At 58.1% G+C, this 15,632-nt stretch overlaps 1 protein-coding gene across 1 annotated transcript in view; it reads right to left on the reverse strand.

Moving 5' to 3' along the window:
- LOC147525961 (tenascin-X-like) overlaps positions 1-15,632 on the reverse strand; it is a 142,170-nt gene that overhangs the window by 78,762 nt on the left and 47,776 nt on the right. The window contains 21 exon segments of the mRNA XM_086630709.1: positions 8-99; positions 102-134; positions 137-166; positions 552-649; positions 886-949; positions 952-1,011; positions 1,014-1,034; positions 1,442-1,571; positions 2,124-2,176; positions 2,179-2,247; positions 3,363-3,422; positions 3,425-3,624; positions 3,626-3,653; positions 9,838-10,062; positions 10,065-10,130; positions 12,157-12,408; positions 12,411-12,446; positions 13,437-13,483; positions 13,485-13,728; positions 14,706-14,960; positions 14,963-14,998. Coding sequence (XP_086486835.1) covers positions 8-99; positions 102-134; positions 137-166; positions 552-649; positions 886-949; positions 952-1,011; positions 1,014-1,034; positions 1,442-1,571; positions 2,124-2,176; positions 2,179-2,247; positions 3,363-3,422; positions 3,425-3,624; positions 3,626-3,653; positions 9,838-10,062; positions 10,065-10,130; positions 12,157-12,408; positions 12,411-12,446; positions 13,437-13,483; positions 13,485-13,728; positions 14,706-14,960; positions 14,963-14,998 — 2,099 coding nt within the window.

Raw genomic sequence — 15,632 nt, forward strand, 5'->3', positions numbered from 1 at the left:
CCGGTACCGGCGTGCCGCTGTAGGCGCCGAGGCGCAGGCGATAGTTGTCCTCGGGGCCGGCGACGGCGAAGTCGCGATAGCGGGCGAAGGCGGCGTCGCGGGGGTGCGCAGGTCCACGCGCAGCTCCGTGGGGTCCCGGCCGTCAGCGCGTGCAGCGCCTCGTTCCCTGCACCCCACTCGGCATCGGCCCCGCCCCACTCACCGGGGACCCCCCTGACTCCTGGGTGTCCCCCCCGACTCCTGGGTGTCCCCCCCCCGACTCCTGGGTCCCTCCCCAACTCCTGGGTGCCCCCCCCCCGACTCCTGGGTCCCCCCAAACTCCTGGTGCCCCCCCAGACTCCCGGGTCCCCCCCTAAACTCCTAAGTCCCCCCCAAACTCCTGAGTCCCCCCCCGACTCCTGGGTCCCCCCCCCTCCTGGATCCGCCCCCGACTCCTGGATCTGCCCCCGACTCCTGGGTCCCCCCCCAAACCCCTGCGTCCCCCTGAACCCCTGGTCCCCCCCGGACACCGTGGCCCCCCCGAACCCCGGCCCCCCCGCCGGGGCGCTCACCCAGCCAGAACTCGCCGGTGACGTTGCCGAAGCCGCGGGCGTAGGCCCCCCACCCCCGCCAGAAATCAGTGCCCCCGTCCTGGCGGCGCTGGAACACCTTTTGGGGGGGGGGGGGGGGTGTCAGAGGGGACCCCAACACCCTCCACTGACCCCCACAGAGACTCCCCCAGACTCACCAACGCCCCATAGTGACCCCCATTTCCGCCCACAGAGACCCCCCAGACGCCCCATCGCACATCCCAGACCCCCCGTTTGCCCCCATAGAGACCCCCAGCCCTCCCATTGCTCCCCCAACCCCCCCAACGCCCCCTATAGGAGCCCCCAGCCCCCCCCCAGCCAGCCGCCGCCGTCGGTCTCCATGTCGCAGAAGACGCGCAGGGGTCTCGCGGGGTCTCCCCGAGGAAGATGAGGGTCTGGCGCGAAGGCCCCGGCCCGTTCAGCTGCTCCTCGGCGCAATCCCGGGGTGCGGGTAGGGGAGGGGAGCTGGGGGGGAGGAGGGGGGGTGGGCACCCAGGCGTCCCTAAGGCACCCTGGAGACTTTGGGGGACCCAGGCGTCCAGGTGCCCTCCACCCACGGACCCCCCACCCAAAGACCCAGGAGTCCAGGTGCCCCCCCACCCAAAGACCCAGCACCCCCTCCCACCCAAAGACCCAGCACCCCTCCCACCCAGGGACCCAGACATCCGGGTGCCCCCACTCAATGACCAGCCCCCCCCCGCCTCCCCTAGGGACCCAGGTGTCCAGGGACCCCCACCCAATGACCCCCACCCCCCACCCAGGGACCAGGCATCTGGAGACCCCCACACCAAAGACCCAGCACCCCCCACCCAGGCAGCCAGGGACCCCCACCCATGATTCCCCCCACCCAGGGACCCAGGTGTCTGGCTCACGGGTGTCAAAGGTGACCTCCAGCGGGGTGGGGGGGTTGTCCCCCCCCGGCCCCACAGCTTCACCCCTAGCGCCCGGCCGGCTCCAGGCCCGCAGCTCATGGGACGTTGCCTCGGGGGGCAGCCGCAGCGTCTGGGGGAGCACAGGGGGGTATTGGGGTCCCCCAGGGCATTCTTGGGGTCCCTGGGGCATATTGGGGTCCCCTGGGCCTTAGGGGGTCCTTAGTGTGCTGTTGGGGTCCCCAAGGGGGCCCTGGGTCCTGGGAGGGTATTGAGGTGCAGGGGGGGTACTGGGGTCTCCAAGTGATTATTGGGGTCCCCAAGGGATACTGGGGTCCCTGGGGGGGGATCAGGGTCCCCACAGAGCTTTTGGGGTCCCTGTGGGGTATTGGGGTCCCACAAGGAATATCAGGGTCTCCAGATGTTACTGGGGTCCTCCGGGGCATTACTGGGGTCCCCTGGGTGACACTGGGGTCCCCAGGGGCTTATTTAGTCTCGAGGGGGGCACTGGGATGCCTTAAAGGGACTATTGGGGGTCTCACAAGGGATACTGGGTGCACCCATGGGATACTGGGGTCGCCGAGGGGGCTAGTGTGGTCCCTAGGGGGTCCCTGGGGGAGGATCGGGGCCCACAGGAATACTGGGGTCCCCCGGGGGGTTCTGGGGTGCCTGGGGGGGTTGTTACCTGCTGGGCTCCTCCGGGGGGGCCATAGACGAGGTCGTAGCCGTCAGGGGGGCGTGGGGGGGGGCCCAGTGCAGCCGGGCACTGCGGGGCCACACGGTCCCCACCCAGAGGGTCCCTGGGGCGCCTGTGCAGGGGAGGGGTGTGGCCGCTGACACCCCCGTCCCCCCCAGTCCCCCAAGGACCCGCCCACCAGCTGCTCCCCAATGGACAATCCCAGTTCCCCCATCTGACCACCACAGCCCCCTCCACCCCCATAGAAACCCCCATGGACCTGCCCATCCCCAGACTCCCCCTAGCACCCCAGGGCCCCTCACCCACAGCCCCAGGGGACCCTCCCCACCAGGGACACCCCACCCAGGGCTCCTACACACCATCGCTCCAACCAACCATCCAGGTGTCCAGTCAGCAACTGTCCAAACATCAACCATCAATCACTGGCCATCCAGCTACGAATGTCCTACCATCAACTGTCCAACCATCAACTGTCCAACCATCCAAACATCAACCATCAACCATCCAACTGTCCAACCAACACGTCCAACCATCAACCATTCAATCATCCAACCAACCATCCAACCATCAACTGTCCAACCATCAACCATCCAACTGTCCAGCATCAACAATCCAAACATCCATCCACCACCCATCTACCCAACTGTCCATTCAACCATCCATCCAACTCTCTAATCATCCAATCAGCCAATCGTCCCTCCATCCAATCATCCCTCTATCCATAAAAACCACCCATCCATCTTTCCAACCAACTATCCACCCTCCACCCATCCATCTGTCCATGCCTGTCCAATCAGCCAATCATCCACCCATCCATCCAACCAACCTTTCATCCATCCACCCATCCACCCACCCCCTATCCATCCAGCATGCATCTCCTCCAGGGCCATGTGCCCTTCCATCTCCCCACACATTGCTCTGCCCATGCTGACATCAGCCTACTGAGCCACCCATCCCCTTCCATCCATCCAATCATCCACCCAACCCTCCATCACCCAGCCGTCTGTCCAACCAACCTTCAGTCCACCCACACATTCAATCAATCAACGAAACATCTACCCACCCAACCCTCCGACCTTGCACACACCCGTCCTGTCATCCACATCCTTCTTAACACCCATGAGATGTTCCCGATTCCCACAAGGTCCAAGGGACCAGGACAGGCCCTGCCCCAGCTCATGCTGCCACCCCAAAACCACCACCCAAAGAGGATACCAGCCCCCTCACCTGTGACAGCGTCGGTGGAGATGGGGCCCAGGCGTTTCCGACCCCACACCCCGTACAGGTGAACTTGTAGCGGCGGGACGGGGACAGCCCAGGGACGGTCACCGTGCGGGAACCACCGTCCACGGGCAGCACCTGGGGCTGCCCTTGGGCATCCCTGTACTGCACCGTGAAGGAGTCAAAGGTGCCCTCGGGGACGCTCCATTGCAGCTGGACGGAGTCGGGGGTGACCTGGGAGGCCGTGAGCTCGCCCAGGCGGGGCGGGTGGTGGTTCCTCCTTTTGCGGAGCTGGAGCTGCAACAGAGGGACATGATACAGGAGATAAACATCGACCCAACCCCCATCTGTTCAACAACCAACCACACATTGCTCTAACCGTCCCTCCACCCTCCATGGACCTTCATCCATCCATCATGAAATATCCCACCCTCCCTCCATCAATTGTGTGTCCAGTCATCCTTCCATCCTTCACCCAACTGCATGTCCATTCATCCAACCAACAGATTACGCATCCATCACTATCCCCCAATCCTTTCAACCTTGCAGGCTGCCATCCCTCCATCCCTCCATCACACATTCTTCCACCAGTCTGTCCCTCCAACCAGCCCTGCTTCCATAGCTCCATCCATCCCCCAGTCAGCGCCAAGACACATTCCCGTTTCCCACCAGGCCCGAGGGACCAGCCAGGCTCTGCCTCAACTCCTGGGCCCGCGCCAAACCCAGCACCCAAAGGGGACGTGGACGGATCCTGTGCAGGCCCTCACCTGTCATGGTGTCGGTGGAGATGGGGCCCAGACGCTTCTGCCCCAACACCCCGTACAGGTAGAAATTGTAGCGGTGGGACGGGGACAGCCCAGGGACGGTCACCGTGTGGGACTCTCCATCCACGAGCAGTGACTCAGGCTGCCCTTGGGCGTCCCTGTACTGCACCGTGAAGGATCAAAGGTGCCTCGGGGACGCTCCACTGCAGCTGGACGGAGTTGGGGGTGACCTGGGATGCCGTGAGCTCGCCCAGGCGGGCGGGGATGGTGGTTCCTCCTCCTCTGAGGCTGCAATGCAGAGAGGACAATGCCGGACGTAAACATCTCTGCATCCGTCCATCCATCAAGAGACCAAACAGTCTTCTACTCAGTGCTCCCTTCATCTTTCATGTCTTCAGTTATCACCATCTGTCTATCCACCCGCTACTCATCCATGAACCCTTGCATCTGTCCATCCGTCCATCCATCCACCATCCATCATCTTTTTCACCCAGAAAGCAAAACTCTCTCAAGAACCCATCATTCCATAGAATCACAGAGTCACAGAATGTTTGGGCTGGAAGGGACCTCAATGATCATCCAGTTCCAACCCCGTGCCATGGGCAGGGACACCCCCCACTACACCAGGTTGCCCAAAGCCCTCCAGCCTGGCCTGGCAACACTGCCAGGATGGGGCAGCCACAGCTTCTCTGGGCACCCCTGTGCCAGTGCCTCACCACCTCAGAGGGAAGAATGTCTTCCTTCTACCCAATCTAAATCTCCCCTCTTCCAGTTTAAAGCCATTGCCCCGTGTCCTGTCACTACACGCCCTTGTAAAAGCCCCTCTCCGCTTTCCTGTAGCCCCTTTAGGCACTGGAAGTGATACGGGGCCAGGTACAGCAGTAGGTGTAAGACTCCATACGACTGTATCAGCTGTTATTTCTACGGGCAGGTACAAGAACAGGCATCAGGCTACATCAGACTCTGTGAAATACAGAGCTCTGGGCAAGAGCTCTGGGCAATGTCAGAAGTTATCAAATACTGATCCCTGCCCTGAAACCCAACTGCCCCAAGAGAAGGCCGGTAGGAGACAAAATAAACGCCAGCAAGGTTGTAACTCGTGACCCGCAGGGAGAAAAAGCTGAAGAGGAGAGAGAAGGACTGACAAAACCAACATTTGCCTTCAAACAATGACAAGTGGGAACAACCAGGTGCCCACTCCAGGCCAGGCCAGGCTGGGAAACGGTTTGGCTCTGCAAGCTCAGCCAGACCAGGAATTGTAGGGAAGAAGTGAAAACACACAGTGAGGAAGACCTCCGGCCTTCATCCTGAACATCCCTGCCCACCACCACCAGGAGGCGTGTCGAGGAGGAGCCTGAGGCGGATCCTGAGGCGGGGCTGTGGAAATGATCTCCCGGGACAGACTGACCTTTTGGGGGGGGCTGTGAGTGTGTCTGGATAAATACAAGAAAACTGCCACGGCGGGGGTGCACGTCTGTGGCGGAGCGACCCCCGTGCGCCCAGCGCTGCCATAAACACCCCCTGGGCAGGTTTCCCAGTTGGGGAGGCTGGTTCCGCACGCCAGTTCTGGCGAGCCGGGCAGGAGCCTCTGCTCGACTGAGGAACCGACTGCGGAGCGGGCGCCCCTCGGCGCCCCGAGAACTTTCCTTGGAGGAGCCTCCTCTCCCAGCCGATCACCCAGAGGCAGACAAGGGCTTCCCGAGCCGCGGACACACAGGATGTTCGGGTAAGAGTGGCCAGAGATGTCCTGCGTGGGGCTGCTGGTAAAGCACGCGGAGACAACTGGTGTGCAGCGCTGTCCCGGGCAGGGCAGGGGGCCCTGCGGTAAGGAGGGCCCTGGGGAGTTTGCTGCCTTCGAGCATCAGAGACTGGTGAGCTGGAATCTGTGCCAGCAAGAACCGAGACTGTGAGCTGGGACTGGTGAGCTGGAATCTGTGCCAGCAAGAACCAGAGTCTGGGACCAGGGACTGGTGAGCTGGAATCTGGGCCAGCAAGAACCAGAGACTGGAACCAGAGACTGGTGAGCTGGAATCTGTGCCAGCAAGAACCAGAGTCTGGGACCAGGGACTGGTGAGCTGGAATCTGGGCCAGCAAGAACCAGAGACTGGAACCAGAGACTGGTGAGCTGGAATCTGGGCCAGCAAGAACCAGAGACTGGGACCAGAGACTGGTGAGCTGGAATCTGTGCCAGCAAGAACCAGAGACTGGGACCAGAGACTGGTGAGCTGGAATCTGGGCCAGCAAGAACCAAGACTGGGACCAAGACTGGTGAGCTGGAATCTGTGCCAGCAAGAACCAGAGACTGGGACCAGAGACTGGTGAGCTGGAATCTGTGCCAGCAAGAACCAGAGACTGGGACCAGAGACTGGTGAGCTGGAATCTGGGCCAGCAAGAACCAGAGACTGGGACCAGAGACTGGTGAGCTGGAATCTGGGCCAGCAAGAACCAGAGACTGGGACCAGAGACTGGTGAGCTGGAATCTGTGCCAGCAAGAACCAGAGACTGGGACCAGGGACTGGTGAGCTGGAATCTGTGCCAGCAAGAACCAGAGACTGGGACCAGAGACTGGTGAGCTGGAATCTGTGCCAGCAAGAACCAGAGACTGGGACCAGAGACTGGTGAGCTGGAATCTGTGCCAGCAAGAACCAGAGACTGGGACCAGAGACTGGTGAGCTGGAATCTGTGCCAGCCAGAACCAGAGACTGGGACCAGAGACTGGTGAGCTGGAATCTGTGCCAGCAAGAACCAGAGACTGGGACCAGGGACTGGTGTGCTGGAATCTGTGCCAGCAAGAACCAGAGACTGGGACCAGAGACTGGTGAGCTGGACTCTGGGCCAGCAAGAACCAGAGACTGGAACCAGAGACTGGTGAGCTGGAATCTGGGCCAGCAAGAACCAGAGACTGGGACCAGAGACTGGTGAGCTGGAATCTGTGCCAGCAAGAACCAGAGACTGGGACCAGAGACTGGTGAGCTGGAATCTGTGCCAGCAAGAACCAGAGACTGGGACCAGAGACTGGTGAGCTGGAATCTGTGCCAGCAACCAGAGACTGGGACCAGAGACTGGTGAGCTGGAATCTGGGCCAGCAAGAACCAGAGACTGGGACCAGAGACTGGTGAGCTGGAATCTGGGCCAGCAAGAGCCAGAGACTGGGACCAGAGACTGGTGAGCTGGAATCTGTGCCAGCAGAACCAGAGACTGGGACCAGAGACTGGTGAGCTGGAATCCAGATCCGGAGACTGGGCCAGCAAGACCCAGGGCCTGGCAGGCCGCTGGCCATCTCGCGAGCAGATGGAGCAAACTCCGCGGCTGCCGCCACCTCCCCGAAGGACGAGGCGCCGTTTCGCCGCTTCACTCGGCGCCCGAACCGCGTCCGACGGGGGGTGAGCGGCGCAGCCTCCCAGCCGTGTGGCTCACGGAACATCGGCCGCTGCGGGAGGGTCGGTAGCTGGCTGGTGACTGGCTGTTATTTGCGGTGCAAACGCTCCGTTGTTCCCGGCGTTCCATGCCTTGTGGAAGCAACACGAGGGGACGTTTCGTTCCAGCCACACCTGGCCCTGCACCCCGAAAAGGGTGAGAGGTGTCAGAAAGCAGGGGGGGGGCGATTTGCAATCTCTACGTACCGCTGTCTGTTGTGAAATCTGCTACCGTGTGTTTCGGAAAGTTTACACCATCCCAAGCTCATACCACGGAACACCAGCACATGTGACAAGGCCTTTGGTGTCTGGATGAGTTTGCTGGGCAGCCCTGCCATGGGTGACGGGGTGATCGATCACCCAGCGAGCGCCCGAGCGAGCCGGACGCAGCCCGGCTGCGGAGCGACTGTGACGTTCTGATCCGCCGTTCTGCTCTCCCGCACGAGCAACAGCCGGAGACGGACGACGCGGGTGACAAACTCAGAAACTGTGTTACTGCTCACACGAGCATCAGGCAGAACGTTTGGGTGCAGGTAAAAGGGAGAAACGGGGTAAAGGGAAAGTAAGTGACATGGGGGGAGGAAAAAGTAAACCTTATGAAAATGCCCTTTGGGGTGTACATTAACACCCGGGAAAGATACAGTGGGACACGGGGGCACGGAGAGTGCAGCGAAACTAATCACATGTTGTAACCAATGGTGGCTGCTGTGTAAGCTGGAAAATGAAGCTAAATGGCCCAGCGAGGGTGGAACACTAAACTATGACACGCTTTTACAATTAATGTTGTTCCTAAGAAGGGAAGAAAAGTGGGATGAAGTTAAATACGCAGATGTGCTCTTTGTTCTCCGAAATAACCTGAATGACAGAGAGATTGCGGACTAACGCCTCCACGAGATCCTATAGTCCTCGCATTAGAAAAAGAAAGCAAGAGGGAGAACAAAAATAAATTAAAAAGCTGCTGCTCAGCCTGCAGCATTGGTCAGAGATGCTAGAATAAGTAAAACCCGCCAGGAAACAGAACAAGATCTAACTGATATTTTCAAGCCTCCCCCCCAGTCTCAGGAGCAAAATGAGGGCTCAAACGAGACCCCTACTCCCCCAGACAGCCCGATATCCTCCCGCACTAAGAAAAAACGGCTGGCGGCAGCAGAGCAGCCAACAGCACCAATTCTGCAGGCACCCTCCGGGAAGCAGTAGGGCCGGATGGTGGGACAATGAGAATGAAGGTACCATTTTCCGATAACGATTTAAGGGAATGGAAGACAGCTGCTCAGGAATATCGCAGCGACCCACTAAGCACCACCCAAAATCTTAGATTCATGATAAAGCAGCACGTCTGTGGTGGAGCAACCCCCGTGCACCCGGCGCTGGAATAAACACACCTACTGGGCGACTTTCCAAGTTGGGGAGTCTGTTTCCACACTCAGAGGGTGCTGGAAGGTCTCCCCAGAGCCTTCCCTTCTCCAGGCTGAACAACCTCAACTCTCTCAGCCTGTCTCCATAGCAGAGATGCTCCAGCCCTCACATCATCTTTGTGGCCAATCCTTCTACTCATGAATCCATCAATCCACACTTCACTCCAACCATCTATCCAGCCATTCAATCAACCAACAACCACAAACTCTACTGTCTGTCCATCAATCAATACAGCCATCAAGCAATGTACTCACTCACCCAGCTAATCATTCATCTGGCCAACCGTTCATCCATCCAATCACTAATCCATCCATATTTCCATGCATCCATTCACTCCTGCATCTGTTCAAACATCCATCCATCCAACCATCCATCCAACCATCCATCCATCCATCCATCCATCCAACCATCCAACCATACCTCCAACCATCCATCCAACCATCCATACCACCATCCATCCATCCATCCATCCATCCATCCAACCATCCAACCATACTCACCATCCATCCGACCATCCATCACCCATCCATCCAACCATCATCCATCCATCCCAACCATCCAACCATACCTCCAACCATCCATCCAACCATCCATACCACCATCCATCCATCCATCCATCCAACCATCCAACCATACCCCAACCATCCATCCGACCATCCATCCACCCATCCATCCAACCATCCATCCATCCACCAACCATCCAACCATACCTCCATCCCTCCAACCTCCCATGTACCCAAACCCAGCCATCCCCCAGGCAGCCCCCAACAGCCACTCTCATTCCGCACCAGGCCCAAGGCATCACCGCAGGCCCTGCCCCAGCTCCCGCCTGGCTCTAAATACGGAGCCCAAAGAGGACACAGAAATGGCCCACGGCCCCCTCACCTGTGACAGCGTCGGTGGAGATGGGGCCCAGGCGATTCCGACCCCACACCCCGTACAGGTTGAACTTGTAGCGGCGGGACGGGGACAGCCCAGGGATGGTCACTGTGTGGGAACCACCATCCACGGGCAGCACCTGGGGCTGCCCTTGGGCATCCTTGTACTGCACCGTGAAGGAGTCAAAGGTGCCCTCGGGGACGCTCCACTGCAGCTGGACGGAGTCGGGGTGACCTGGGAGGCCGTGAGCTCGCCCAGGCGGGGGGGGGATGGTGGTTCCTCCTCTGGCTCGGCTGGTGCTGCAACAGAGAGGACACAATGTAGGCCATAGACTGTGAAGTGTCCATCACTCCATTGTCAATCCTTTTTCTATCTCACTGTAGACTCATCCATCCATCCAATCACCTGTCTTTCGTCCATCAAACTATCAGCCATCCAGCTGTCCATCGGTGCGTTCATTCAGGCAGCCTTTCATTCGCCATTCACCCTCCATCCATCCCACAACTATCCGGTTCTCCAGGCATTCAACAAGCCGCATGTTCATTTATTGTGTAATCATGGAGTCACAGAGTGGTTAGGGTTGGAAGGGACCTCAAAGAGCATCCAGTTCCAACCCCCCTGCCATGGGCAGGGACACCCCCACTACACCAGGTTGCCCAAAGCCCCATCCAGTCTGGCCTGGAACACTTCCAGGGATGGGGCAGCCACAGCTTCTCTGGGCAGCCTGTCCCAGTGCCTCACCACCATCATGGTGAAGAATGTCTTCCTTCCATCTAATGTGGAAGGAATGTCTTCCATGTGTGGAATGTCTTCCTTCCATCTTCTTTCAGTTCAAAGCCATCACCCTGTGTCCTGTCACTACACGCCCTTGTAAGAAGTCCCTCTCCAGCTTTCCTGTAGGCCCCGTTTAGGCACTGGAAGGCTGCTATAAGATCACCCCGGAGCCTTCTCTTCTCCAGGCTGAACAGCCCCAACTCTCCCAGCCTGTCTCCATAGCAGAGGTGCTCCAGCCCTCGGTCATCTTCGTGGCCTCCTCTGGACTCACTCCAGTAGCTCCATGTCCTTCTTGTGCTGGGGACTCCAGAGCTGAACACAGTATTCCAGATGGGTCCACAGAGCAGAGCAGAGGGCAGAATCCCCCACCTTGACCTGCTGCCCACACTGCTCTGGGTGCAGCCCTGGGCACGGTTGGCTCTCTGGGCTGCCAGCGCACGGTGCCGGCTCATGGTGAGCTTCTCACCCACCAGCACTCCCAAGTCCTTCTCCTCAGGGCTGCTCTCCATCCATCTCTCCGCCCAGCCTGTGCATGTGCTTGGGATTGCCCGACCCACGTGCAGGACCTTGCACTTGGCCTTGTTGAACTTCATGAGGTTCTCACAGGCCCACCTCTCCAGCCGTCAAGGTCCCTCTGGATGGCATCCCTTCCCTCCAGCATGTCCACAACACACACAGCTTGGTGTCATCTGCAAACTTGCTGAGGGTGCACTTGATCCCACTGTCCATGTCTCCAACAAAGATGTTAAATAGCACTGGTCCCAGTACCAACCCCTGAGGAACACCACTCGTCACTGGCCTCCACGTGGACATTGAACCGTTGACCACAACTCTTTGAGTGTGACCATCCAGTCAATTCCTTATCCACCCAGTGGTCCATCCATCAAAACCACGTCTTTCCAATTTAGAGACAAGGATGTCGTGTGGGACAGTGTCAAATGCTTTGGACAAGTCCAGGCAGACGATGTCAGTTGCTCTTCCCCGATCCATCAATGCTGTGACCTCATCATAGAAGGTCACCAAATTAGTCAGGCAGGATTTGCCCTCAGTGAAGCCATGTTGGCTGTCACCAATCACCTTATTTTCTATGTGCCTTAGCATAGTCGCATGCTTCCAAACATCCATCCAACCACTCAGCTTCCAATCCAACACCTCCTACACATTGGGCCAAGAATCCATCCCACCATCCAACCCTAAATCCACCCAACCATTCAGTTATTCAGCCAGCCAGACACACGTCCAACCATCCTTCTTTCCATCTATTCAGCATACAACCGCCGTTCTTTCCATCCATTCACAAAACCAGTCACCCAACCAGCAGACCACATTCATCCCTCCACCTGCCTGTCCACCCATCCTTCCATCGATCCTTCCATCCTTCCATCCATCCATTCATCTGTCCATCCACTCATCCATCGATCCATCTCTTCCCTGCACCATCACTACATCCGGCCAACAGTCATCTCCCAAGACATGTCCCCGTTGCCCCAGCTCCTGCCACGCTGCAAACTGGAACCAGCAGGGAACATGGATGGAGCCCACAGCCCCCACCTGTGACAGCGTCGGTGGAGATGGGGCCCAGGCGATTCCGACCCCACACCCCGTACAGGTTGAACTTGTAGCGGCGACGGGGACAGCCCAGGGACGGTCACCGTGCGGAACCACCGTCCACGGGCAGCACCTGGGGCTGCCCTTGGGCGTCCTTGTACTGCACCGTGAAGGAGTCAAAGGTGCCCTCGGGGACGCTCCACTGCAGCTGGACGGAGTCGGGGGTGACCTGGGAGGCCGTGAGCTCGCCCAGGCGGGCGGGGATGGTGGTTCCTCAACTGGTTCGGCTGCAGCTACAAAGAGAGGGCACAACGCATGATGACATCCACATATTCACTCATCATCCATCCATCATCCATCCATCCTCCATCCATCCATCCATCCATCATCCATCCATCATCCATCCATCCATCATCCATCCATCCATCCATCCATCCATCCATCCATCCATCCATCATCCATCATCCATTTATTTCACTACCCAACTCTCTGTCTATCCTTCCATCCATACCCTCAACGAATCATCACCACAGTGAGCAGTTCCCCCAAGCATCCACCACCTCTCCTGCCATCCGTCCTTAATACTCTTCTACCCATCAGCCTTCCAACCATCCACACGTGCATTCACCTGCTCATTAAAGCAGGGTTTTGGTGAAGCAGGTCGTCATTCCTTCTTTCCTCCATGTCTTCATCGTTCCTTTTATCTACCCACCAATCCCTTTGTCTATCTTTCCATGCAGCCTCCTCTCCTTTCATCGATCCATCCAACAATCCATGTTTCCATCCATCCAATCACCCACTTTTCCCTGCACTATTCCATCAGTCAGTCCCTGAATCCATTCCTGCACCCAACCATCCTAACACTCATCCTACCATCAACCCACCATCTGTCTTGGTAACCATCCGTTCAATCATCTATCTGTCCACTCAACTTACTAACCAGCCACCCACCATCATCCATCCATCCATCATCCATCATCCATCCATCCAGCCAGCCAGCCAGGCAGCCAGCCAGCCACCCATCTCCTCACCCTACAAGTGACACACTCATCCAACCACCCATACCCCAATCACCCCCCCCTCCAGCCTGCCCTCAATCTCCACTTCCCTCACCGCCTTCAGCCCTGCCTGATCCCAGCCCTCCATCCAGCCTCCAGTCACAACTCCCCGAGAGAAGTTCCCAGTCCACAGATGGGCCGAGGATATTCAGGGGCCCTGCCCAAGCTCCTGCCACACTCCAAACCTGGGGCCAGCAAGGGCACGATGGCCCACAGCCCCCTCACCTGTGACAGCGTCGGTGGAGATGGGGCCCAGGCGTTTCCGACCCCACCCCGTACAGGTTGAACTTGTAGCGGTGGGACGGGGACAGCCCAGGGATGGTCACCGTGCGGGAACCACCGTCCACAGGCAGCACCTGGGGCTGCCCTTGGGCATCCCTGTACTGCACCGTGAAGGAGTCAAAGGTGCCCTCGGGGACGCTCCACTGCAGCTGGACGGAGTCGGGGGTGACCTGGGAGGCCGTGAGCTCGCCCAGGTGGGGCGGGGATGGTGGTTCCTCCTCTGGCTCGGCTGGAGCTGCAACAGAGACGACACAACGCAGGGCATGAACATCCAGCAATCCATCCGTCTGGCCATCCATCCAGCTTTCCATCCATCGAGATCATCAGCCACCTACCCACCAAACCAATCAGTTGCCCCAACACACATCCATCTCTCTGGCTCTTCTTCAAGCAGCCACCCAGGCCTCCAGCCCCCCATCTCCTATTTTCCATAAGCAACTTCCATCGGGGCTTGCAATCTGCCAGCCAGTCCTTAACAGAGCCCGTCGGCATCCCACCAGCCTGTCCAGTTCTCCCTCTGCTTCTTATCAATGTGTTCCAACCTCCACCAATCTGTGTATCCATTCATGTGTCCATCTGCCCATAAATCCATCCATCCATCCATCCATCCATCCATCCATCCCATCCCATCCATCCCAACATCCACACGTCCATCTCCTGGACCTCTCCATCCCTTCATCTATCTCTCCACCCAAGCATTCATCCATCCATCCATTTCATCTTCTGTGAATCCATGCTTCCAAACATCCATCCAACCACTCAGCTTCCAATCCAACACCTTCTACACATTGGGCCAAGAATCCACCCAACCCTAAATGCACTCAACCATTCAGTTATTCATCCCATCAATCCATCATCACCCACCATCCTCCAACCATCCATCCATCCAACCATCCATCCACCATCCATCCATCCATCATCCATCCATCCATCCATCCATCCATCCACCATCCAACCATCCATCCATCAATCCATCCATCCATCCATCAACCAACCATCCATCCATCCACCATCCATCCAACCATCCAACCATGCCTCCATCCCTCCAACCGCCCATGTACCCAAACCTCCAGCCATCCCCCAGGCAGCCCCCAACAGCCACTCCCATTCCGCACCAGGCCCAAGGCATCACCGCAGGCCCTGCCCCAGCTCCCGCCTGGCTCTAAATACGGAGCCCAAAGAGGACACAGAAATGGCCCACAGCCCCCTCACCTGTGACAGCGTCGGTGGAGATGGGGCCCAGGCGTTTCCGACCCCACACCCCGTACAGGTTGAACTTGTAGCGGCGGGACGGGGACAGCCCAGGGACGGTCACCGTGCGGGAACCACCGTCCACGGGCAGCACCTGGGGCTGCCCTTGGGCATCCCTGTACTGCACCGTGAAGGAGTCAAAGGTGCCCTCGGGGACGCTCCACTGCAGCTGGACGGAGTCGGGGGTGACCTGGGAGGCCGTGAGCTCGCCCAGGCGGGGCGGGATGGTGGTTCCTCCTCTGGCTCGGCTGGAGCTGCAACAGAGAGAACACAATGCAGGGCATGAACATCCATGTGTTTGTCTAAGTGTCCATCCATCCAGCCAGCCAAGGAACCAAACATTTTTTCATTCAATGCTCCCTCTATCCATCATGCAATCAGTTATCATCCATCCGTTCATTCTTCCATCCATCCATCCATCCACCATCCATCCATCCATCATCCATCCATCCTTCCTTCCCATGTAAGTATCCACCCATTCAACCAACCATCCAGTCCACACTCCAGCCACACTCCCACCTAATCATCCATCCAGCCATTAAACCATCCAAACATCCATCTCACCATTCCATCAAAAAAAAATCCTTCCTTCTCTATTGTCATCAAATTCCTTCCCATGCTATCTTCTCCACAAGTCAGTCCTTGGATCTTCCTCCATTGAACCATCCAGCCCCTCACTCCGCTGACCAAACAGACTTGTAACAAATTCTCCCAGTGTCCCTCCATTCCATACACCCTTCCGTGCTGGCCATCTAACCATGTGTCCATCCAACCATCACAACCACATTTCAGTCCCTGAATCAGACTCATCCATCCATCCATCCATCCATCATCATCCATCCATCCATCCACCTTCTCAGGACAATATTATGTACCTGCTCAAACTTT

Source organism: Tauraco erythrolophus, unplaced genomic scaffold (genome assembly GCF_009769465.1).
Source record: "Tauraco erythrolophus isolate bTauEry1 unplaced genomic scaffold, bTauEry1.pri scaffold_47_arrow_ctg1, whole genome shotgun sequence".
Taxonomy (NCBI): domain Eukaryota; kingdom Metazoa; phylum Chordata; class Aves; order Musophagiformes; family Musophagidae; genus Tauraco; species Tauraco erythrolophus.